The sequence below is a fragment of the Emydura macquarii genome, unplaced genomic scaffold (genome assembly GCF_026122565.2).
Source record: "Emydura macquarii macquarii isolate MOO-44397 ecotype Brisbane River unplaced genomic scaffold, CSIRO-AGI_Emac_v2 contig_839, whole genome shotgun sequence".
NCBI classification, from domain to species: Eukaryota; Metazoa; Chordata; order Testudines; family Chelidae; genus Emydura; species Emydura macquarii.
Window position 1 is genome coordinate 1,822,036 of NW_027130976.1, and position 25,686 is coordinate 1,847,721.

Genomic DNA, 25,686 nt, shown 5'->3' on the forward strand with positions numbered 1-25,686 from the left:
GGCCAGGCCCTGTCAGAGCAGAAACGGCCGCGTCTGATGACCCGGAAGTGATCCGCTCCTCTCCTGCTCTCTCGGTCCCGGGTCGGGGAGATGGCGGCGGCGGCGGCGACTGGGGCTGCTCCGGCTGGTGACGCGACGGAGGCCGAGGCCTCGCTTAGCAAAAAGTGAGAGCGCGGGATTGCGGGGAGCGGACGGCTTGGGCGGGGGCTCTGCGAGGCCCTGCCCCTCCCTGCCCTTCCCTGCCCCGGTGCCTGTTTCCCCCTAGGTGACGGTCTCTGGAGCCGAGCGCTCCCGCCATGCTGAGCCCTGCAGTCGCTCGGCTCCTTGGGGGCCGCTTCGGCTGGGCCTGGAGGGCTCGGCCTCCCCTCGCCGCCTGCCCAGCTCTGCGAAGGCGCCAGGCACTTCATGACGAAAGAAGGTTGGTGCTTTGTTGCTCTCGTTTCGAGTATCGCCACCTGCTTTCTCATGAAGTCCCTGCCCGGGAAGTCCTGCCCTGGCCGGGCTGCCAGACAGGAGGCGGGGGTGCGTCTTGATAGCACCAGGCGTCTGCTCCGCCGGAGAGTCCCTGACCTTCCCAGAGGAATGGAATCCCAGCACCGTAGGGCTGTTTGTCTGGGGGGGCCCTGGGCACCATAGAAACCATTGTGATTTGGCACACGTCTGTGGAGCACGTGGTAGAGTGCATGTCCTGGATTGATTAAGGCCTAGATCCTCAGGTATTTAGGTCACTTCTACCTTTCATTGGCTTAAGTGGAGGTTAGGAGCTTAAATGTTTTTGAGGATCTAGGCCTAACTAGGTCACAGAAATGCATGGTGACCATTATAGACTGGAAATTCTAACTCAGTTGTGCCCATGGGGAAAACACATCTGCTGGTATTCCTCTGTAGCCTATGTAGTAGATGCGTCAAACTGTCCTGTAATTATCCTTTGTGTTTCTCAATGAAGGCTTTTTACATTAATTTGCTTGTCTGTTATGTAGAGATTTTAGGGCTGTGAAAGGTGAACAGTGTAGGATCAAGGAAAAAAAACAACCACATTTCCTCTATTGGAGACAATGCTCAGTTGGTACTGGCTTTCTCTGGGTACTGCTGGCTGTAAGGTTAGAGATTCATAGAATCATAGAATATTAGAGTTGGAAGGGACCTCAGAAGGTCATCTAGTCCAACCCCCTGCTCAAAGCAGGACTAACCTCAGCTATATCATCCCAGCCAGGGCTTTGTCAAGCCTCAGCTTAAAAACCTCTAAAGATGGAGATTCCACCACCTCCCTAGGTAACCCATTCCCATGCTTCACCACCCTCCTAGGGAAAAACTTTTTCCTAATGTCCAACCTAGACCTCCCCAACTGCAACTTGAGACTGTTGCTCCTTGTTCTGTCATCTGCCACCACCGAGAACAGCCTAGCCCCATCCTCCCTGGAACCCCCTTTCAGGTAGTTAAAGGCTGCTATCAAATCCCCCCTCATTCTTCTCTTTTGCAGACTAAACAAGCCCAGTTTCCTTAGCCTCTCCTCATAAGTCCTGTGCTCCAGCCCCCCTCATCATTTTTGTTGCCCTCCACTGTATTCTCTCCAACTTGTCTACATCCTTTTTGTAGTAGGGGGCCCAAAACTGGAGCAGCCCAGAACAGAATTTGGGTACTTATCACTTCTTGTGAGGTGGAGCAAGGCAATGTGTCTTCTTGGAGAAAGAAGAGAAAGTTAAGTGTAGGAAGAACCTTGGACAGAATCCTTCTGGCAAATGTGTCCTTATGGAAGTCTCAAAGTGACTTTGGTTTCCTCTCTTTTTTCAGTGAGCTGAAGAGACGCTTAAAGGCGGAAAAAAAAGTAGCTGAGAAAGAGGCAAAGCACAAAGAGCAAAGTGAGAAGCAGCTGAATAAATCTGCCTTGACCCTGGGATCTGAGAACTGCAATGGTGCTGATGAGGAAAGCCTGGACCCCAATGTGAGCAGTTTGTCCAATGCCAGTTACGGCCATGCAAATAAATCTTACGGATTCCTGTTTGATTGCTAATCAGTGCTAAGCTGGAGAGTTAGAATGGAAGTGAACTATGGACTGAGCCAGCTCAGAACTGCACGCTTTCTAGGAACATTAAGCGGGAGGCTCTTTCAGACAGGTGTTTGGTTTATGTGCTTGCTTGGCTACTCATTGAGGAAGGCAGTAACTGTCCACAGTGAGAATTTTGCCTATACTACCTTATTATTTGAAATGTGAAAAATATTATTCACAGTGTAAAGATGATAAAAAATCCCGTTTATTAATATAATTTATTTCAGCTGAATGTGAAATCTGCTCTCTAGGTGAGATGCTGTGCTAGCTAGGAGCATATATGTTCTATCCTATAAAATGACTGAGATATGGGATTTATCCTGCAAAAGGAGTGTCATTAACAGTATTTCACTAAGATTATGTTCCAACTCTGGACAGTGAGCCCGCAAGCAGGGATTACTAAAGTTCCCTAAAAAGCTGCCTGAGGGAGAGGATATATCTAAGGTTTGAATGGAAATAGCTTAAAGCAATGACTCTCTTCTTTCTGCATCATCACTCCCTTTGCTTAGTCTCTTCTCAGTCCTACTTCTAAGAGTGTCATTGAATCATAGACGATTAGGGTTGGAAGGGATCTGTCTTCTGCTTTCTTTTGTGCTTTCTGTCAGAGAAACTGACTCTTCTGAGGTGAAAAAGCCTTCATCACTTCAGGTGTTGTATTACTTCTGTAGTCAAATAAGCCTCCAGAAGTCAAATCAACTCTCTTTAACTTGTGAGCTGTACAATCCCTTTGGCATCTAACATAAATGTTCTTGTTTATATCTGGTGACAGCAATATTACAAGATCCGCAGTCAGGCAATCCAGCAGCTGAAAGGTACCAGGGAAGATCCTTACCCACACAAGTTCCACGTAGACCTTTCTCTCACAGACTTCATAGAGAGATACAGCAACCTGCAGGCAGGGGATCACCTGAAAGACATTACAGTGAGAGTGGCAGGTAAAGACTCCTCTGGGACTTGCGGGAGACAGTCTGCCAATTTGCAAAGCAAAGCACTGAGCATTCTTGGAGGGAGATGGATGGGAATGCCTCCACAACTCTGTTGACTTAGTTGGACTTAGACTAAGGAAATTAGTTGTGGAAGTGAACTGGACTGAAGAACTCATGGATCTAAAGGTGGAGGAGGCTTGGAATTACTTCAAGTCAAAGTTGCAGGAACTATCTGAAACCTGCATCCCAAGGAAGGGGAAAAAATTCATAGACAAGAGTTGTAGACCAAGCTGGATGTGTAAGCATTTCTACAAGGAGTGGAAGATGGGAGGGATCACCAAGGAAAGCTACCTCTTGGAGGTCAGAACATGTAGAGATAAAGTCAGAAAGGCCAAAAGCCAGGTAGAGTTGGACCTTGCAAAGGGAATTAAAACCAATAGTAAAAGGTTCTGTAGCCATATAAATAGGAAGAAAACCAAGAAAGAAGAAGTGGGACCCCTAAACACTGAGGATGGGGTGGAGGTTAAGAGTAATCTAGGCATGGCCAATATCTAAACAAATACTTTGCCTCCATTTTTAATTAGGCTAATAATGATCTTGGGGATGGTGGCAGAGTGGCCAATGAGCATGAGGGTATGAAGGTAGAAATTACCACATTCGAGGTAGAAGTCAAATTCAAACAGTTTAATAGGAGTAAATTGGGGGAGCGGGCGGATAATCTCCATCCAAGAATATTAAAGGAACTAGCATATGAAATTGCAAGCCCATTAGCAAGGATTTTTAATGAATCTGTAAACTCGGGCTGTACCGTATGACTGGAGAATTGCTAACATAGTTCCTATTTTTAAGAAAGGGGAAAAAAGTGATCTGGGTAACTACAGGCCTAGTTTGACCTCAGTAGTATGCAAGGTCTTGGAAAAAATTTTGAAAGAGAAAGTAGTTAAGGACATCAAGGTTAATGGTAACTGGGATAAAATACAACATGGCTTTACAAAAGGTAGATCATGCCAAACCAACCTGATCTCCTTTTTTGAGACGATAACAGATTTTTTAGACAAAGGGAATGCAGTGGATCTAATTTACCTAAATTTCAGTAAGGCATTTGATACAGTTTCACATGGAGAATTATTAGTTAAATTGGAAAAAATGGGGATTAATATGGAAATTGAAAGATGAATAAAGAACTGGTTAAAGGGGAGACTACAACGGGTCATACTGAAAGGTGAACTGTCAGGCTGGAGAGAGGTTACTAGTGGAGTTCCTCTGGGATTGGTCTTGGGACCAATCTTATTTAACCTTTTTATTATTGACCTTGGCAAAAAAAATGGGAATGTGCTAATAAAGTTTGCGGATGACACAGATTTGGGAGTATTGCCAATACAGAGAAGGATCGGGATACCACACAGGAAGATCTGGATGACCTTGTAAACTGGAGTAGTAGAAATAGGATGAAATTTAATAGTGGAAAATGCAAGGTCATTCATTTAGGGACTAACAACAAGAATTTCTGCTATAAGCTGGGAACGCATCAGTTGGAAGTGACAGAGGAGGAGAAAGGACCTGGGCATATTGGTTGATCACAGAATGACTATGAGCTGCCAATGTGATGTGACCGTGAAAAAAGCTAATGCAGTCCTTGGATGCATCAGATGAGGTATTTCCAGTAGAGATAGGAAGGTGTTAGTACCGTTATACAAGGTGCTAGTGAGACCTCATCTGGAATACTGTGTGCAGTTCTGGTCCCCCATGTTTAACAAAGATGAATTCAAATTGGAACAGGTGCAGAGAATGGCAACTAGGATGATCTGCGGAATGGAAAACCTGCCTTATGAGAGGAGACTCAAAGAGCGTGGCTTGCTTAGCCTAACCAAAGGAAGGTTGAAGGGAAATATGATTGCTCTCTCTCTAAATAAATCAGGGATAAATACCAGGGAGAGAGAGGAATTATTTAAGTTCAGCGCCAATGTGGACATAAGAATTAATGGATATAAACTGGCCATCAGGAAATTTAGATTTGAAATTAGACGCAGGTTTTTAACCATCAGAGGAGTAGAATAGCCTTCCAAGGGGAGCAATGGGGGCAAAAAACCTAGCTGGCTTCAAAACTGAGCTTGATAAATTTATGGAGGGGATGGTATGATTGGACAGCTTAGTCTGGCAATTGACTGATCTTTGACTACTGGTGGTAGATATGCCAGTGGCCTGTGAAGGGACATTAGATAGGTGGGTTCTGAGGTATTACAGAGAATTCTTTCTTGGGTGTCTGGCTGGTGAGTCTTGCCCATATGCTCAGGGTTTAACTGATCGCCATATTTGGGGTCGGGAGGGAATTTTTCCCCAGGACAGATTGGCAAAGGCTCTGGGGTTTTTTTTTGCCTTCCTCTGTAGCATGGGGCACGGCTCACTTACTGGTAGATTCTCTGCACCTTAAAGTCTTTTAACCATGATTTGATAACTATAATAACTCAGTCAAGGTTAGAGGTTTATTACAGGATTGGGTGGGTGAGATTCTGTGGCCTACATTGTGCAGGAGGTCAGACTAGATGATAATATTGGTCCCTTCTGACCTTAGAATCTGTGAGTCTGAGACTGCATAGCAATTCCTCATGATGCTAGGGCTGTTACAGGATTGGGCTATGTTTGGGTTCACAAGCAAGGGATCTGGTCTGATGAGGGGACTCCAAGATCGTGTGTTCATAACTAGTGTGATTGGATTTATTTTTCTTTCAAACCTTTGTTTCCTTGCCAACCAATAGTAGGATGGAGACTAACGATATGTTGCCTGGGTGCAAGGTAGAAGTGATGCTGTGCCTTGGCTTGGGCATGGAGATGTATCTTTGTTTTGGGAAAGTGGAAAGCTTTATGACTTTGACTTGCTGTAACCATTGGACCACCGTACTTTGGGTTTCTAGGTCGAATCCATGCAAAACGTGCGTCTGGAGGGAAACTGATCTTCTATGATCTTCGTGGAGAGGGAATCAAACTGCAAGTCATGGCAAACTCCAGGTAAGTAAGGATAGCCATAGCAGTATTCTAAATCAAACTGTACTTTCTGGGAGGAGCAGATTAGAAGGTGGACATCTTATTCTTCCCTCTCTCTAATTATGCCTGTGAGCCTCTGCTCAGATTCATAGTCTGCAGCCAGGTGATGGAGACACAATACAGTACCTCAAGGTTTCCAATAAGTGAATATTAAGTGTTTTGGGACGGGGAGAGACTCTGAGTAAAGCTTGATCTGTGAACAAAAAGTGCTTAAAAGATGTTTATTTTTCCACTTACAGGAACTACAAATCAGAGGAAGAATACATCCACATTAACAACAAGCTGCGTCGGGGGGACATTATTGGGGTTCTGGGGAATCCTGGAAAGACAAAGAAAGGGGAGCTGAGCATTATTCCCTGGGAAATCACTCTGCTCTCTCCATGCCTGCACATGTTGCCCCACCTTCACTTTGGACTCAAAGACAAGGTACTGTCCATTCCTGGTGTTGAAGCAGACTGGCAGCTTGGATTGGGTCTTACTTAACGACTCTTTTGTATGTGTGTGGTATCATTGATATCAGTGCACCAAATGAAGATCAAATTTTAATTTTTTTCTCTTGGTAATAAGTATAATGTAGATTGTTCTAAAATTATCTATCTTTTTCAGGAAACTAGATTTCGTCAACGATATTTGGATTTAATTCTTAATGACTATGTGAGACAGAAGTTTATAATCCGTGCAAAGATCATCACATACATCCGGGGCTTCCTGGATGAATTGGGCTTTCTTGAGGTAAGGTTTGGTACTTTTTTTCTTTCTATGTGCTGGTCTTTTTCACATTTCTTCAGCTCCAAGGAGACACACTCCCACTCTCCCACTGGTGTTTCCCCTAGCCTCATGTACAAAATGTGCATGGGAGTGGTAAAAGTATAAATGTTGACTTTGGCTCACTGTACAAGATCTATCAATTTTGTGCCATGGAGCCACCAAGCACAGGAAGTGCAATAGAGTTAATTGTTCTTTAACTCTTTATCTGCTCCCCTTCAGGTGACAGGGCAATTTCTGAGGGGTTGCTCCTCTTAAACCAAGCAACCCCTTTATCAAAGTAGCCATTTAAGTTATCAATTTTCTTTGTTCCCTTATTGCTTTGCTTTCTTCCAGAATTTAAGTTTGTTGAATAATACCTTTGAGAATGGAGGGAGACATTTTTTCCCTCCAAAGAATAGAGTCAATCTAGCTTACATGAAACACAGACAACATTTACCATAAGGTACAACAGAGAGCAACATACCAGAAAATAAGATTTCTTTACTTCTAGATACTTCCAAATTCCTGTTTCCACAAGTATGACTCTCTTTGCAACCCACTATATAGCAGATTTTAACCACTTTGTCTCTTGGATCCACAAAAGCTGCTAGTGAAGTTTGTGTGAAATAACTAATCAATCAATATTTGAGAGCAGTGATGTATTCAACAGTGTAGACCCATGCTGTGTGATCAAGGTCCCATTACTTAATGACTGTGTTTCCTACCTCCCTGAAATTAATCACTTGTAAACTAGCATTTAAATAGACCATTTAGGCTTGAATCATGTTGGGAATTAACTACAGTGCAGGAGAAACAGCCAGCCTTTTTAATACAAAGCACAAGTGACTTGGGAAGGCATTGCCACACAAACTCTACAAAAGTTACTCTTTCCCTTCAGATTCTAGATCTGTTCTGACTCTTCCTTCAACAGAGACTCCCATTTGGCTTCCATTTCCTATGTGGTGGAAAGACCTTTGTTCTTCCATTGGAACCCTGAGCCTCATTCTGAATCAGTATGAGTAACTCCTCTTCCTTGTTTTGCCCTGTCTTAAATGGTTGCAGCTATAATAAAAAAGTGATTGTTTTGTACAGTACCTAAATGAATATCAGATTATCCAAGCCCCTAGTGGTGGTATTCTGCCTAAAGCAGTGGGACAAGCTGCCTGCAACTTTGCTTTACTCTCTTTGCTTTACCTCTGCTTTACTTTGTGGAGGCCAGAGCTGACTGGTCAGCACAACCTTGACAGTGGGTAGAACAAGGCAGACTCCTGTGGAGGAGGGGGTATCCTTGTATTGCCACCTATCCTCAAATTTGGGTGAATTGCCATGCCACACCACCATCCTCCCATCACTGATGACTGTTTTCAGAAAATGTTTATTTTCTCTCTATACCTGGCAGCTCGTTCCTCTCCTTGGCATTTTAATCTTTATTTGGGCCTAGGGATATTATAGTAGTCTTAAATAGAGCAAGTTGTGAGGCATGTGGTTATACTCCATTACCTATGCACCTTTAAACACCTGAGAAATCAGCTTCCATGAAAGTTAGGTAGCATAGTCTCCAGGAGCTCTGCAGCCCAGAGAGAGAAAAATAACATTGATTTTTGCCTGCCTACCTGCTTATATCTACAAGAGACATTTTGTGAAAACAGTTGTATACTGTACTGTTGTACTCCAGAATTCTGTCTCTCCACTCAGACATGCGTGCAGACAGACCCCACCCTCCTGCTGCTAGTTTTTAATTAACAAAGCTAGTGTTATAATGTCCTTAAATTTTCCCCTGGAAATTTTTTCAGATGAGATATTTTTATAGCTTAATTTAAAATAATTAACCCCGCCCACCTTTTACCAAAGCAATTGCATTTAAAGTAGTACAATTTTTGCAAAGTGCTCAGGTAGTTAAAGGCATTCTGTTTCTTTCCGTGTTTATCAGTTGATTGCTGTCAGTAGCTGCCCTCAAAGAACTTAGTGTAAATTATGAAATGGAGAAGATGGGACACATTGAGAAGAATTGATTAACTTTGTTTCCATGTACATAGTTTCACTTTGTTTCTTATGAATGTACTGGAGGAAGCATAGTTTTACAAGGTTTAGACTTTCTGACAAGCCAGACTTTCTCTGGTGGAGGTTGGTGATATCACTGCAAATGTCTTCAATCGCTTGGCCCAGTTCTTGGCCCTTCCTCTACTCCACAGCTCATTAATTGTGCAGCATATGGCTGTTCCTGCTGAACTCTTGATAGAGAAGATGGATTAAATAGCCTGATCTTGTTAATTACGTAGGAGGAAAATCTTTTGTTTCAGAAAAATTTTTACTGAATAAATAGAATGAAAATATTTCACATCTGAGCTGGGTTCCATCTCTTTAATTTAAGTATTTATTGAACACATTATCAAAATAGCTGTAGCATGAGGAATGGAGGGAGGGTATGATTAGCTCAAATATTTCTATGTCCCTGACTCAATGTTTAACACACTTTTTTTTTCATCAGATTGAAACTCCCATGATGAATATTATTCCAGGTGGTGCTGTGGCTAAACCTTTCATCACCTATCACAATGAACTGGACATGAACTTGTACATGAGAATTGCTCCAGAACTCTATCACAAGGTGAGATGTGATCCCCCAGTGGGTTAAGCTCCACGCTTTCCTGACTCTTTATCTGCCTTCCCAAAATGTGAAGCATAAGATTGAAGGATTAGACTAATTGGGTTGACAAAAGCAACCTCACTTGGGTGGAGCATGGCTAACGAGGTGAGCAGGAAAGAGGTCCACGTTGGCTAGAGAATAGTGGATGTCAGGATAATTGGACCATAGTTCTACATTAGGTTTGTCTAGTGTTGCTTTTACCTCTGTGTTTTGCTGATTAGCTTGGGAATGTAGATTTGGTGCAAGTTTATGTTAGTCAGAACTTTCTTGACTTCTTTCAGAAGGCTAATGTGACTAGCTGGTTTTCTTTTTGTTTAGATGTTGGTGGTTGGAGGCATGGACAGGGTGTATGAAATTGGGCGCCAGTTCCGGAATGAAGGAATTGATTTGACTCATAATCCTGAATTCACAACCTGCGAGTTTTACATGGCTTATGCAGACTATAATGACCTGATGGAAATCACAGAAAAGCTGCTTTCAGGTAACCTAACCTAATATTAATCAAAGGAGAAAAAAGAATCTGTGTGAAGATAGCATGTGATACAGCATGGCATTGATCTTAAGTGCAGTTTTATCTTGTAGGAATGGTGAAGCACATTACTGGAAGTTACAAGGTCACTTATCACCCAGATGGACCTGAAGGCCACGCCTATGAAATAGATTTCACTCCACCCTTCCGGAAAATCAGCATGGTGTGTGAACTAGAGAGAGTCCTGGGAGTGAAACTTCCAGCAACTGATCATTTTGAGACTGAAGGTCAGATGATGGTCTGTGTGTGCCTTCGCCTCCTCCTCGTTATTATGGGGCAAAGATCTCTAGCCCCCAGTCCATGTTGATCTATAAGATGCCTTCATTACTGTTTATTACAAGGTGGTGTTAGCTCACCTGTGGATCTGAGCAGGGCAGATGGGGTTGCCCTTCAGTGGTTTTGTTCTCTTATCTCCGAGATCGGAGTATAGTCTTGGTGCCCTGCAGATTCTTGTAAGGGTCAGTAAGGTTCCACTTTATCGCCTTTACCTCTTCATTGTGTATACATGACACTGTTGGGAGAGTTAATGAGGAGGCCTGGTTTGAAAAGTTTTCAGTACTTAGACACCCAGTGTGTTATTTCTCTTTTGTCCATCTCTGGAGGGTGCAGTGAAAACCCTCTATATTTGGTAGTGATTAGGACATGGATGAGGGCAAATAGGTTGGGGGCAGCAACTGGAAGATTATATTGGGCCCTTTGATTGAGGATGCATCTGCCATTTGTCCCTTGAGTTCATAATTGTGGAGAGCTGCTTTTAGGTGATCACATAGCAACAATGGTTTAGTTGGGTAGTTATGATCTTTTCGCTCAGATGTGAGCCTTACTACTTCTATACAAAGCTATAATGCACTATACCTCTGTCTACACCTTAGATATATCTGAAAACTAAAGCAAGAGAACCACCACATCATTCACTAAAGTGGAAAAATCTCATCATGAGCATGTGATAGTAGTGTGCCAGGGTCTGCACTGGTTTCTTGGTGACTTTCAGCTGCTTGGTTTTGTTAGCCCTAAATAGGTCTGGGATCTGCCTACTTGAGAGACTGCCTCTTTCTGTGTGTGATACTGATTCTACTGCAATCAGCAGAGGTGCTTTACATGGAGCCCCTTGATTTATGAGAATGAAGGCTGCTGGCTCCTGGAGGACCTATCAACTTTGGAGTGCACTCCTACTGCCTCCTTGATTTGAAATGGTGCTAATCAGTTGACCATTAGGGCATTCTTCAAAATTCTCAGTTTGAGCAGGTATTTGGGGGAAAATGGTAGATCTATCTGTATAGGCTTTGGGGTGTTTGTAGGAGCGGAGAGGGATTTTCTTTTTTATTACATTTTTTTATGCTGAGACTGGCTATTTGTCTGTGATGGCACTCTGTGTGTGGGATTGTGTTTATAACTGTTGTCAGAGCATCTAGAGTCTGGGATTAGGAATATTATGTTTGAGTTTAAATTGGTAGCAATAAATACTACCCTTCATGCTCTGTGGAAGGCTGAAACCACATTCCTGAGCAGGTATGTCCCACAATGTTTTATATTAACAGACAGAAAATGCTGACAGTCATTTCAGTCCTTCTCCATTGTGTCTGGATCATTCTGCAGGTGGGGAGGAGGGGAGAAGAGTTGACTATATGAACAGCTTCTCTAATATTTTGCATTATGAAAACAGAAACCCGCAAATTCTTTGATGCTATTTGTGTGGAGAGAGGTGTTGAGTGTCCATCCCCCAGGACTACGGCCAGGCTTCTTGATAAGGTAAGTAGATATGGCCTTTTCATAATCCTGAGTTCTTGGAGACCTGGCCCTATGAAGTAATGGAGCCCCATTTGAAGCAATAGGTTCCTTGATGACTGCTGGCTAGCGAAATGGAACATCAGTAAAAATGAATTGCAGAAAATTTAAAATTAATTAAAGGAAGTATTTCAACACATATTGTGCAGTTAGCTTGAGGTACTCATTGCCACAATATATCATTGATACCAAGACATTAACAGGATTTTAAAAAAGGATACAGTACGGGATACTGTATGTACTGTGTATACCGTATATAGCACAATGGGACTCTGGCTTGGTTGGCCTCTTGGGACCACCGCAATGTAAATGTTTAATAATAATATGAATAGTGAGAATACTCACAGCAACAATAAGGACAAAAAACAAAATACCAAAAAACTCATGAGTTTTGGAAGTGGTGATTGCCCTTCATGCTCTGTGGAGTTTTGAACTAATGGGGAGGGGCTCAGGAAGAAACTTTTCCTGGGTGCAAGTTATTCTCTTGCACCTTACTCTGAAGTATCTGATACTGGACACTGGATGAGAGACCACTCTTCTGATCTGGTATGATAACTCTTGCACTCCCAAGATTATTCATGAGCAGTGGTGAGATGGTGAGCTTTCGACTAGACCTTGTCAGAGAAAGCTGTAAGTAAGCTGTTTTCTTTGTACCATTGATCTTGCACCATTCAAGTCAACAAGAAATTTGCCACTGATTTAATAAGAACATAAGAACTGCCATACTGGCACAGACAATGGTCCAATGGAGGGAGTTGGCTGAGGTGATTTCAGAGCCATTGGCTATTATCTTTGAAAGCTCGTGGCAACAGGGGGAGGTCCCTGAGGACTGGAAAAAAGCAAATATAGTGCCCATCTTCAAAAAAGGGAGGAAAGAGGATCCAGGGAACTACAGACCGGTCAGCCTCACTTCAATCCCTGGAAAAATCATGGAGCAGGTCCTTAAGGAATCCATTTTAAGGCACTTGGAAGAGAGGAAGGTGATCAGGAACAGTCAACACGGATTCACCAAGGGAAAGTCATGCCTGACCAACCTGATTGCTTTCTATGATGAGGTGACTGGCTCTGTGGATGTAGGGAAGGCGGTGGATGTGATATACCTTGACTTTAGCAAAGCTTTTGATACTGTCTCTCACAGTATTCTTATCAGCAAGTTAAAGAAGTATGGGTTGGATGAATGGACTATAAAATGGATAGAGAACTGGCTAGAGCATAGGGCTCAACGAGTAGTCATCAATGGCTCCATGTCTAGCTGGCAACCGGTCACAAGCGGAGTGCCCCAGGGGTCGGTCCTGGGGCCGGTTTTGTTCAACATCTTTATTAATGATCTGGAGGATGGGGTAGATTGCACCCTCAGCAAGTTTGCGGACGACACTAAGCTAAGGGGAGTGGTAGATACCCTGGAAGGTAGGAATAGGATACAGAGTGACCTAAACAAACTGGAGGATTGGGCCAAAAGAAATCTAATGAGGTTCAACAAAGAAAAGTGCAGAGTCCTCCACTTAGGAAGGAAGAATCCCATGCACAGCTATAGACTGGGGACCGACGAGCTGGGCAGCAGCTCTGCAGAAAAGGACCTGGGGGTGACCGTGGATAAAAAGCTGGATATGAGTCAGCAGTGTGCCCTGGTTGCCAAGAAGGCTAATAGCATATTGGGCTGCATTAGGAGGGGCATTGCCAGCAGGTCACGGGAAGTGATTATTCCCCTCTATTCGGCATTGGTGAGGCTGCATTTAGAATATTGTGTCCAGTTTTGGGCCCCCCACTACAAAAAGGATGTGGACAAGTTGGAGAGAGTCCAGCGGAGGGCAACAAAAATGATGAGGGGGCTGGAGCACAGGACTTATGAGGAGAGGCTGAGGGAACTGGGCTTGTTTAGTCTGCAAAAGAGAAGAATGAGGGGGGATTTGATAGCGGCCTTTAACTACCTGAAAGGGGGTTCCAGGGAGGATGGGGCTAGGCTGTTCTCGGTGGTGGCAGATGACAGAATAAGGAGCAACAGTCTCAAGTTGCAGTTGGGGAGGTCTAGGTTGGACATTAGGAAAAAGTTTTTCCCTAGGAGGGTGGTGAAGCACGGGAATGGGTTACCTAGGGAGGTGGTGGAATCTCCATCCTTAGAGGTTTTTAAGCTGAGGCTTGATAAAGCCCTGGCTGGGATGATATAGCTGAGTTTAGTCCTGCTTTGAGCAGGGGGTTGGACTAGATGACCTCCTGAGGTCCCTTCCAACTCTAATATTCTATGATTCTATCTAGCCCAGTATCCTGTCTCGCAACAGTGGCCAGTACCAGAGCTGTAGGGGAGTGTACAGAATAGGGCATTTGGAGTGATCAATCCTTGTCTTTCCCCCGTGGCTGCTGGCAGTCAGAGGATGAGTGTTGCCCCAATCATGGGGTTGTATATCTGATCATCTTGGCTAATAGCCATTGATGAAGTTATCCTCCATGAACATATCTAGTTCTTTTTTTGATCCCAGCTATGCTTTTGGCAATCACAACACCCCATGGCAATGTGAGTTAATTGTATGAAATAATACTTCCTCTTGTTTATACTAAACTTGCTGCCTATTAATTTCATTGGGGGACCACTGGTTTTTGTACTGTGGGAAAGGGTAAATAACACTTCTATTCACATTTTCCACACTACTGATTATATTATAGACCTTTATCACATGCCTCTATTAGTCATGTTTCTTCTAAGATGAACAGCCCTAATCTTTTTAGTCTCTCCTCATATGGAAGCCATTCCATGCTCTTGAGTTTCTTTTTTGCCCTTTTCTGAATCTTTTCCAGTTCCACTATATCTAAATTCTAATAGATTGGTGAGGCATGATTTCCCTTTACAAAAGCTGTGTTGACTCTTATCCCACAAATCATGTTTATTTATGTGTCTAATAATTCTGTTCTTTAGTGTAGTTTCTATCAGTTTGTCCAGTACTGAAGTTATGCTCACTGGCTTGTGCTTGCCAGGATCACCTCTGGAGCCCTTTTAAAATATCATCATTACATTATCTACTTTCTAGTCATCTGGTACAGAGATTTGTTTCAGCGGTAGGTTACATACTGCAGTTAATAGTCCTCTGAAAGGACCTCGGTTCAGATGGCCCAAAGGTTCCAGGTGAAGAAAGGAAATGGTTTGCAGTCTTGCTTGCCTTTACTAGTGTATAGGTCACAGATGCTGGCTTTGTGGAGATGTGGGGGGGAGGGACTGCAGCATCTAGAGAGATACCATGTAGCAGAGATATGTCATGCTTTCTCCCAATGAATCAGTTTGGCTACATCTAGGAAAACATACTGAAATTTAATTCAGCCCTTTTCCTGTTGCAGAAGAGAATTAAAAAATACCCCAGAGATGATGTTCTGTGTCTGTTTATAAAAGAATACATAGTCCTGGTGGCAAAGTGATGCAGGTCTGTAGAGGTGTCTGGATTGATACCTGGCTTTAGTTCCTGGGCTAGTAGGGTAAAGGAGAGCTATTTTAGCATAGTGGATGGCCCAAAGTAGGAAGAAATCCTTATAAACTTGCAGTGACACTTCCCAATCAATTAGAAGCAGTGTATTTCAACTTGGAAGCTGTCTAATCCACTTATCATCTGAGTGTAATGGCTTTGAAAAGTAGGGTAGAAAAGGGGATCAGCAGTGTTTTGTGAAGGACCCGAGGACCCCTCCCTTCACACATTCTGCATGAGTGGAGAGAAGAGTGTAATTAGATTGACATGTCCCTCCAAAATGTAAAATATATGTATAATACTCAGATTGGCCCTGTGCTTTGTTTTCTGCCCCTTCTCATGCAAACTATTGCCTGATCAGTGTTTTTCTGTCTGCTTTGTCCAGTGGCTTGCGTCACAAATGTCAAAACTGGAGTTAAACTCCAATAACACCTACTATGTCATAGGGTAACAGTGGTAGGTTTATGTTCTGACACTGGAGTTCTTGTTAAACTGGATGAGCTTTAGACATTAATCTTGTATTTTATACAATCAGTGCTAGATCAGATTTTAACCTCTCCAAGCAGGATGCTTGGCCTGTCTTGCAGGGGACTTATTGCTGTTAATGAAGACATTGCCATGAGTAGGCTTTTGAAGTAGTGAGTTGTCTCAGTTTTATGGCACCCACTTCATTATTAGAGAGGGAAATGAAGATGCTCCTGTGGAGACAGAATGTTAGTAAAGCAATGTTCTAACTTAAAAATTCTGTCCTGCTTCTGTTTTTCAGCTTGTTGGTGAGTTTCTGGAAGTCACCTGTATTAATCCTACATTCATCTGTGATCATCCCCAGATCATGAGCCCTCTGGCCAAATGGTAAGACTATAAGATCTTATATAAAGGCATGAAATCATGACAATCCTTTTTATCCCCATGAGAAAAATTATGTCTGTGAAATGGAAAGATTTGGTGCCATATGGCAGTTTTGGAAGTCTGACACTAGCCCAGGACTTGATTCCTGAGCCATGGAACCCATTGCATAGGGCATAAAATCCAGGGGGGAAATGTCTGTGTTGAGTGGCCTGGAGTTTTACACTGGTGAGTGTCAATGTGGGCGTCTCTTCTGAAACAGTGCCCTTGTTGTTTTTCATGAGGGAACTGTGTTAGTTTCTGAGCTGCCTGCTCACTTATCTCCTCTGCATAGGCATCGCTCTCAGCAGGGGCTGACAGAACGCTTTGAACTCTTTGTGATGAAGAAGGAAATATGCAATGCATACACAGAGCTCAACGACCCCTTCCGGCAGCGGCAGTTTTTTGAAGATCAAGCGAAGGTAGGGAATTGATTGATCAGGAGACTGAAAACACTGTGGTTGGGGTGAATGCCAGACTGTTTATTTCCAGTTTACACAGACTCTTTTCTTCTTTTTCTATGCTCTCTACTGGTTGCTCTAAATATTCACAACTAAACGACAGGAATCTTACTGGCACTGAATCTCTCAATTAAATGGCTCTAACATTAGCTTTTGCAAAAAATATCTGCTACATCAGGTCCAGCCCTATTAGCTCTGCCTGCCAGCAAAGGGAGAATCATTAGGGGACAAAGGAATGATGCAGCAGGCACAGAGAGGAGAGTTTGGAACAAAACACATGGGAAAGATGGATGAAATGGAAAACCAAAAGAGCTTGTGTCAACTTTTTTCAAGAAGAACAAAATAGTTACTGCGTTAGACAGTTGATTCCTAAACACTTTCCTAATATATCTTCAATATAAGCAACTGGTGTAGACTGCCATCAGGGCATCATTCAGCTATGAATGATACTGATAGCCACAAGATTACCTCTTGAAATGTAATCCACATGAAAAGTTTTGAACATCTCTGCTCTAATCCCTTCTTCTGATGCTAGTGGAGTGCTGTCTCCAGTATCCCAAGGTACATTTTTTTCACATATGCCAAAAGAAATGATGTGCAGCCTGAGTGCCAGAGCCACTGTTTCACAGACATCATTTAACTTGGCTAGAATTAGATATTTGCTGGCAGCACCCATTCCAGTTTCTAAGATGCGGCCTTAAGAATACTTCTCCAAACGTGGGACAAGGGGTGAGATCACCCACCTGCTCATTTGTGTCGCTGACTTTACAAATATGAAGATCATATTGGAACATAGCCACTTATGTTCCAGGACTGTAGTAGCATCCCTTTGTGGTGACACAGGAATTAGCGGGAGTGTTGACATTTTGTGCACTGTGGGCTGTAGGAACTTCTCACTGTTCATTGATTGTCTAGGCAAAAGCAGCAGGTGATGATGAAGCCATGTTCATTGATGATAACTTTTGCACTGCATTGGAATATGGACTTCCTCCTACAGCTGGTTGGGGCATGGGAATCGATCGGCTCACCATGTTCCTTACAGACTCCAATAATATTAAGGTAAATGCAGCATGGACAGTCTGGAGGAAAGCCTGCAAAATACTTTCCAATTGTAAAAACAAAAAGCTACTTATGCAATATGAGTGACTGAAACACCCGTCTCCTTCCTCACCCCATCCTAAACACCAGGAAACTCAGGGTTATGGTTGAAATTCAGCCTCCATAGGCACCATTGTGCCACATTGTGGGGGTTTAAATGGTGCAATGGTAAAAATTAAAATGGCCTTTTTCTGAGTTAGCCACTTCAGGTGTTTTCTGTCTGACACCTGCAGTTTCACAGTATCCATTATGTGCCCCGGGGAAATCCAACTTGAGCATTGAGGAAGTAGGATTTGTAACATTAAGTATGCACAAATCAAGTACTTACAATTTGGTGGTTCAGGGGGGCTCTTATTTGTGGGCATAAAAGATTGTGGATGGAAGGTGCAGAGTAGGGAGAGGTGAGGAAGCTGATGGTGTTTGGTTCCCTCCCCTCCCCCCAGGAAGTGCTGCTGTTTCCCGCCATGAAACCTGAAGACAATAAGAAGGAGGTTCAGCCCAGTCCTTCAGCTGAAGGCACCTCAGTGTGAGAGGCTGCTGATCCTTGTCTGTGCCCAGTTGGGAGGCATACTGTTGCTTTGTCCTCGATGATAAGGAAAGGTCCTGGCCAGAGGTGGCTCCTGCCTTGAAGAGAGAGACCAGTGAAAGCAGCTGTATCATGGTTACTGTAACTGAATAAAAGACTGCGCTATCCTGCATCTTCTCGCTTGGTATTTGTGTGCGGGGTGGCGGGGTGGCAGGCAGTGGTTGTGCCTTATCCAGGGTTTTACTGGCCTGGGTGTAGCCAGGGCTGAACTGGAGCTGGAAGAGTCCAGTGGGTGCAGCATGTGGGTTGAAGAGGCTTCTCTCATCCATCGCCTTTCATGGATCTAGAGGTGGAGTCCCGCGCCTGCAGGGCCGGGGGGAGCCCGAGCTCAGGGCAGCCGTTCTTCAGGGATTCCCAGCTGCGGCTCGCTAGGAGCCGGCACCCCCGGAGGAGGTGTAACTCTTCGTGCGAACAAGGGGGCTGGTGCCAACTACAACTCCAAGCGGCCCTCGCGCCTGTGCGAGCCCCATGTGAACAAGCACGTTCCGGTGAAGCATGTATTCCCCGGTCCCCGGCACGGGGGGTGGGGTTTTGCGCATGCGCTCTCCTGTGGGCCCTTTCCCTAGAGTGCACATGCGCAGGCTGGTCTAAAGGCGTGGCTGGGATCTACTTCCGGAGCAGCCGGAAGGCGCGAGTTGGAGAGCGAGGCGCCGTCCCGGCCCGGGTAAAGGTAAGGAGTCCGGACTGGCGAGTGGGCAGGCCTGGGTGAATGTCTCAGCCTTGGCAGCGCGGGGCACGACGCGGCGCCAGGACTCCTGGGTTCCTGCCCGGCCCCCGCAGCGGGCTCGTGGCGCGTGCCATGGAGCAGTGCCCTTGGCGCCCCCGCCGCCTGCAGCTCGGCCCTAGCGCGGGGCGGGCCTACCCCCGCGGGCAAGGGGTGGCAGCAGACCAGGGTGTGGGCAGGGCAGTGGGCTGGGGCTCAGGATACCCGAGCTGTCCTGCTGGGGGGCCTTGGGAGAGTCACTTTCCTTCCCCGTGCCTCAGTTTCCCTATCTGTAGACATGGGGCTTGATACCGATCTCCTTTTTAAAGTACGTTGAGAGCTACAGCCGAAAAGAGCTCGGTGTGATGAGGTAGAAAGGCTGGAGGAGAGACACCTGGTCCACTTAGAACTGTCTCTGTTCAACCACATTAGGAGTAGGGGAGCGTAGCAAAAAGGCATGCTTTTTGCTCTTTAAAATATGCTTACGTGACTTGTGGGTATAAGATCATAGAAGTCAGAACAGAAAAAATGTACTAGGTTGTCATTTGCCTCCCCCTCCCTGAGCTAAGGTAGGGTTGCTCCCTGTAATACTTTGGCAAGTCTGGGTGAAATTGTCCCAAGCGGCAGTGCTTCCACCACATCCTATGAGAGACTGTTCCACAGCCTGATAAATTTTGCTGCCAGGAACTATTTTGTGATAATCAGCCTAACCTTTCATTGTCTTAACTTCATCCCATAAGTTCTAGTTATACCCAGTTTCTACTTATACCCCATATAAATAAACCAACCCTTTGAATATTTGTAGTCTGTTGTGTCATACAGTTGTTGCTTAGCTAATGCCAGACCCTGCAGTCCATTGATGCTTTCACTTTTCTTCCCTGTCATGGGACTGGTTTTCCCTGTCTTAGTCTCTGTGGTCCTTCTGTTCATAGCTTCCATCTTCTAGCCTGGCCTCCTTGTGTCTGTACTTTTTTTTTCTGGTTTTGCTCCTACTCTCAAACCACTTGTTTTTGCTGAGGGAGGCACCTGCACCTCTGCAGCAAGAGTCCTTCTCTGTTATAGCCCTCAAAGTTCAGCTCTTTGCCCCATATCCTTCTTTGTATTCTGTGTTTAGAACTATAAATCAAACCAACCATAATAAGCGTGAGGAATCCAAGCAGTTTTCTTCTATGGCAGCCTGAGACTTCCCTAGGTGGGAGAAGAAGGAAGCTTTCAAAAATGTTTATTTGATTCAGATGACCAATTTGTTTTGAATTGCCTCTCTCATTCTCTCCAGGGTGAGCAGAGAAGGGTAGCTCACTACTTATCATTAATCATGTTTATTATGATTGGGCCTTAGGCACTATCAGGAATGGGGCCCCATGGTGCTGAGCATTGTACAGACAGAGTAGTAGATAGTTAGTTGCTGCCCTAAAGAGCTTACAATCTAAATAGACAAGACACATGGGATGGCAGAAGAGGTAGAGGTAGATGTAGGATAACAGCAGAGTGAACAACGTGATGGCAACAAACATATTCCACAAACTTGATTTTATTTATTTATTTATTTTGGTGGGTTTATTTAGGAGGGGATAGGTAAATGGAAAGAAGAGGGAAGGGACAGAGGGTGAGGGGCACAGATTAGGGGAGAAAAGGGCACTTGAATCACACTTTCACAAACTTTACTTTTTTTAATTTGTATTATAGTAGCACCTAGAGGTGCTAACTGAGAGCAGGTCCTCAGCATGTTGGGTGCTGTACAGACACAACGGGAGTTTGCAGTCTAAATGACAAAGGATGATAGGGGAAATTGGCACAGAGAGGGAAAGTGAATTGTGCATGGCAGTTCAGAGCTGGGAATAGACACTGGGTCTCCTGACTTCCAGTCCAGTGCCCTATCTATTAGACAGCTCATTCTTTCTCACTTCTCCATCTCTCCAGCAACTCTGGGAAACATCCAAGGGGATTAGCTTTTTTGAAATACCACCTGAAAATAAAGTTCTGCTGTATTACGCTGCTGTATAGGTGGGACATGATGACACTAGTGAGGCTGGGGGTTTGGGTGGGGATGCTAGGATGGGGTAATATGGGGTGGCGGACTGGAAGGGCATAATAGCATCTTGGTCATTTTTATGTTGTAATCCAATTCTGTTCAGAAACTGCTGTGGTAGCTGATGTGATGTGGTCAGCTGATGAGGTTGCTGATCTGTGCTACACACATTATAGCACCAAGCTTCCTAAACAGGGGAAGCCGGATCCTAACCGGGAATGGACTTTACTAGCAGCTGTGGTTAAAGTGGAGTCTGCGCCTGAACGAGAGGCTTATCGTGATGTTGGGAATCTGCAGGGTGAGAGTGAATCTTCCTTTCTCAGTAAATGCCTTTCATGTGATTTTTTCAGCCTACTTAAAGGTGACCTGGAAAGAAGAAAATGTGGTGGGGGGTGGTTTTGTCTAAAAAGTGTTTGAATTCTTTCTCTTACTTTTATCCTAGAAACACTAGGAATGTTAAGTATTCTTTTCCTGTTTGATGGAGATTTCCCTTGGAGGACCCTGTGAAGTATAGAATATTAGAATTGGAAGGGCCCTCAGGAGGTTATCTAGTCCAACCCCTGCTCAAAGCAGGACTAACCTCAGCTAAATCATTCCAGCCAGGGCTTTGTCAAGCTGCAGCTTAAAAACCTCTAAGGATGGAGATTCCACCACCTTCCTAGGTAACCCATTCCAGTGCTTCCCCACCCTCCTAATGAAACAGATTTTCCTACTATCCAACCTAGACCTCCCCACTGCAAATTGAGACCATTGCTCCTTGTTCTCTCATCTACTACCATTGAGAACAGCTTAGCTCCATCCTCCCTGGAACCCCCTTTCAGGTAGTTAAAGGCTGCCATCAAATCCCCCCTCATTCTTCTCTTCTGGAGACTAAACAAGCCTAGTTACCTCAGCCTCTTCTTGTCAGTCTTGTGCTCTAGCCCCCTAATCATCATTGTTGCCCTCCTCTGGACTCTTTCCAATATGTGTCTCATTGAGCATCCAAAATCCCTACTCACTTAGAAAATGTAGGCCTCTTGCTGTATGGTGTGTTTTGATTTGAAACTGGCCAGTTCGTATGCAGTGAAATAGGCAAGACCTGAATTTCTGATTGATTGATATATATCAATCAATTTTAAAAAAAAAACACTCTCTCCCCACACTTTGATATTCTTCATAAGAATCCAAAAAAAGGCACCAACCCAATATTTTTTTTTAGCAGTCCCCCTTTAAAAGGGGTAGGATGAACCTGTCGTCATATACTTTATCCCACCTCATCAGCATCTCCTTCGTGCTGTGCATTGTATGATGCATTCCCCTTATGTCATCTTCCCTATTTGGGGGTCCCTGGGTTGGCGGTCACATTGTTGACTGGTGCGAAGGACCCCATATCAGTGCTCCCTTTCCACATGCCATGTTTGGTACATGGCTCTCTTTTCCCCCAACACTGGTCCTGTGTTTGGTACTTGACTTTCCTCACCTCGGTGTGTGTCTGGTAACTAGCCTCCTCCCCCAGTGGGGAGTGGGGGTGTGTGTGGGGGGGAAGGGGCAGGTGTTACTTTACCCATCCCCTTGTACCTTGTCTCATGTGGTGCCCCCATGTACTATACAATTGAAATGATCAAATTAGAGTGATGCTTTTAGAAGTGGTTCTCTGAGCTAACTTTATTTTCTTTTTCAGTAATTAAGGAAGTTGTTGCTATGGGGACTGGAACTAAATGCATTGGCCATACAAAAATGAGGAAAACTGGTAAGTATGGTGTAGAAACCAAGGCTACCGATCTCGGCCTCTTCATCACTTGTGTCATTGGCATGAGCTCAGCCTCCTGGAATGCAACAAGAGCACAAGATGAAGTCCCAATCCTATAGAGTTGGGTAGGCAGCGTTACCAGCTACATCTGGTGCACTGAGCTCTCACTATCCACAGCCCTTAAGAGGAACTGACAAAAGCCATTTAAATGGACATTGTCAGGTAGTGTAGGTCCTGACAATGTCTCGTGTTTACAAAAAAGCCAAATCTTGTTTTTTAGTCTGATCCCTTCAGAGCCTAGTGCAAAAAACACCACACTAACACTGTACCAAGTAACCAAGCCCCAGAAAAGCGAGAGAAAACCCCTCCTATTTTGCTGTAATCAGCAGCTAGATACAACACTGATTGCTCTTTAAGTAACTCAGAACTGCTGTGAGAAATTATTCATTCTGTCTCCTCCCTTACTATGTATATTCATAAGGGAGGAGGACCAGACTGCACTTGTCTACTACTCCTTGGAGAGTGGAGGAACCACGGAGACTCATGGCAGGAAGTAACCTGAGAAGAAGTGGCCAACAGCCTTTCAGTATAGAGCTTTTTGTCTTCCCCAGAATCCAGAGGTAGAATACAGCAAGGGAGGAGAGCTGCTCTGGCAGATCCTGAGTTGGCAAAGCTGTTTCTGTGCTCTATAGTGCATTTTGTATATAAATACATTTTAAAGCCTTTTTGTTTTTTGCTTTGCACTAAATGCCTTGGATTACTTTCTATGGATCTTTCTGGGACAGCACCACCACAAAGTAATATTAATCTGGATGTTTTCATGATTTATTTTTTAATTTAAATAAAAAGGTTTTTTTAACTTAATTTTTTTTATTGAATTGATTGCAACCCATTATTGTAGTCTTGTTATATCGAAATTTACCAGAAATGAGTGAAACTGAGAAGTCTTTTTCATAATCTAAATTGAGTAAAATGAAGCGTAGGTGAAAAGTCAACTCAGTTTTAAAATTAAATTTTGCTGTAATAATCTTGGGTATCATTGGAGAAATAGCTGACCTAATTTATTTAGACTTTCAAAAGGATCCCTCACTAGAGGCTACTAAAGAAGTTAAAATAGTCATGGTGTGAGAGGCAAAGTATTGTCTTGGATCAAAAACTGTCTAGGAGACAGAAAAGAAAAAGTAGGATTAAATGGTCAGTTTTCATCATGGCAAAAGGTTAACAGTGGGGCCTCAAGGTTCTGTACTAGGTCCCATGTTTAATATTAAATGATCTCAAAACCACGTGAGTACTGAGGTAGCAAAATTTGGAAATGTCTGAGGATCAATGTGTAATAGAGACCTGTGCTCAATATGTAGCTGCATCAGAAAAGCAAACAAGATGTTAGGATGCATGAGGAATGGCATGGAGAATACCAAAAACAGTATTTCTGTATATAAGTCAGTGATGTGACCTCTTTTGGATACTGTGTGCAGTTCTAGTTTCCCCATCTCAAAAACAATATTTCAGAACAGAATGGGTTTCAGAGAAGAGCAAGAATGATAAAGGCCCTGGAAAAGTCACATAAAGAGAGATTGAAAAGATTGGATTGTTTACCTTGGAGAGGAGATGATTAAGAGGGGATATGATAAAAGTACTTAAAATAATGAATGGTCTATATAAGGTAGAGTGGGAGCTTCTGTTCTCCTTGTCTAATAGCAAGAACAATGGGACATTCAATGAAACAAAAGGTGGAAAATTAATAACTGAAAAAAGAAAACACTTTTACACAATGTGTGATTACACTGTGGAAGTCAATGCCACAGGAAGTCATTTGAAGTCAAGAATTTAAGATTTAAAAAGGGATTGGACATTTATATGGATATCAAGACTATCCGGAGGTCTTATTATTAAATTAATGATGACTAATTTTGGAAGAGTTATTCAACCTTGTGGTTCAGGGCTTAAGTCAATCTCTTAACTAGTAGTGACCAGGATGAGATCTGTGTGAGGGCAGAGATTACCTCCTATCTGCCTACTGCAGAACTCTCTCACCTTCATCTGAAGCACCTTGTTCTGGTCACTGAGAGAGACCAAAAACTGAACTAGATAGACTTTGGGTCTGATCCACTATGGCAATTCTCACGTTTCTAATATGTGTTTAAAATCTTTAAAAAATTTTATTCTGAAACAGGAAATGAATTATACTGAGCTATAGATATTTCACTGTTACATTTTTAGTAACTCTAGTTTATTTATGTACATTGATATTTCCAGCAAGTTTTCTGTTCCTAGAAATGGGAGTTGGCTTTCTGACGGTCTAAAGTTTGCTGTGACTGAATTTTTGTAGACGAGTCATCATCCTTTGACTCAGACAGAGTTCCTCCTGTACCAATTTAATCTGAAGAAAATTTGCTTGTAACAGACAAAACACATTCAAATTTAGTAAATATTTCAGTCACCACTTCCAGTAAATATATCCTAGATCTATTAGCAGCCTTTAGTGCATTAACAAGGGCTCATTATCAAATTTCAAAATATTACCAATTTTCATTGTCTCCTGACATTCGAGGCCATGGACACTGAACATTACCTCCTTTAACATTAGTATAGGAGGTAACATTCTAACTTGTGTTTACATTGCTATCAGATGATCCAACCAGCCTCTGCTATGTTAAAACCATCCTGAAGCATCAGCTCTGAGACTGTCTTGGCTTTTGCCTGAAATGCTGTCTTTCTTAGCGTCTTACCCTAGTCTGTTTTAAAAAAAAAAAAAAAAAAAAGGGGGGGGGGGGGGGGGCAGTTAAGGACATCACTGAACATACAGCTCTGCAATCCTAATGCTTCGGGAAGTTCATTTATGGTTGACCCATATCTAGTTTGGTGAATAAATTCTTTGTTTTTCAATGTGCACACCCTTCTAATTTCCATCACTGTTATACGGGCCTGCTCTGAATGCTGTGGAATGAGATCATTAGAGATCTTCTATTCAAGTACTGTCCCAGCTCTGCTTACCTTATAGGAACTGACTGGATCATAGCCCAAAG

General features: G+C 43.6%; 2 protein-coding genes across 9 annotated transcripts in view; both read left to right on the forward strand.

Annotated features, from left to right (window-relative positions):
- The first annotated feature begins 15 nt into the window (after nt 1–15).
- KARS1 (lysyl-tRNA synthetase 1) lies at nt 16–18,311 on the forward strand. Of its 2 annotated transcripts, XM_067543418.1 has the most exons (14): nt 16–164; nt 1,792–1,942; nt 2,817–2,982; nt 5,886–5,979; nt 6,255–6,441; nt 6,622–6,747; nt 9,251–9,370; nt 9,728–9,890; nt 9,992–10,165; nt 11,602–11,687; nt 15,936–16,021; nt 16,350–16,476; nt 17,431–17,574; nt 18,057–18,311. In XM_067543418.1, exons 1-14 carry the CDS (start codon nt 91–93, stop codon nt 18,141–18,143), a joined length of 1,785 nt encoding a protein of 594 aa, XP_067399519.1. In that variant the 5' UTR covers nt 16–90; the 3' UTR covers nt 18,144–18,311. The 2 variants fall into 2 exon arrangements, with proteins under 2 accessions (XP_067399519.1, XP_067399520.1); XM_067543419.1 differs by lacking the exons at nt 16–164; nt 2,817–2,982 and having other exon boundaries at nt 1,923–1,942.
- Nucleotides 18,312–18,804: 493 nt separating this feature from the next.
- Nucleotides 18,805–25,686, forward strand: part of ADAT1 (adenosine deaminase tRNA specific 1) — a 42,437-nt gene continuing 35,555 nt past the window's right edge. For 6 of the 7 annotated variants that reach the window (XM_067543421.1, XM_067543424.1, XM_067543425.1 and 3 more), the window contains exons 1-3: nt 18,805–18,869; nt 21,038–21,229; nt 22,592–22,660. In XM_067543421.1, coding sequence (XP_067399522.1) covers nt 21,061–21,229; nt 22,592–22,660 — 238 coding nt within the window. In that variant the 5' untranslated portion in view covers nt 18,805–18,869; nt 21,038–21,060. The other variant, XM_067543427.1, reaches the window with a different exon arrangement.

Excerpts from the sequence above, each read along its gene's own strand:
- KARS1 (XM_067543418.1), top strand. The coding sequence starts at position 91 with ATGGCGGCGGCGGCGGCGACTGGGGCTGCTCCGGCTGGTGACGCGACG. Across the intron at positions 165-1,791 it reads GAGGCCTCGCTTAGCAAAAA|TGAGCTGAAGAGACGCTTAA; the intron begins GTGAGAGCGCGG and ends CTCTTTTTTCAG. Across the intron at positions 17,575-18,056 it reads CAGACTCCAATAATATTAAG|GAAGTGCTGCTGTTTCCCGC; the intron begins GTAAATGCAGCA and ends CCCTCCCCCCAG.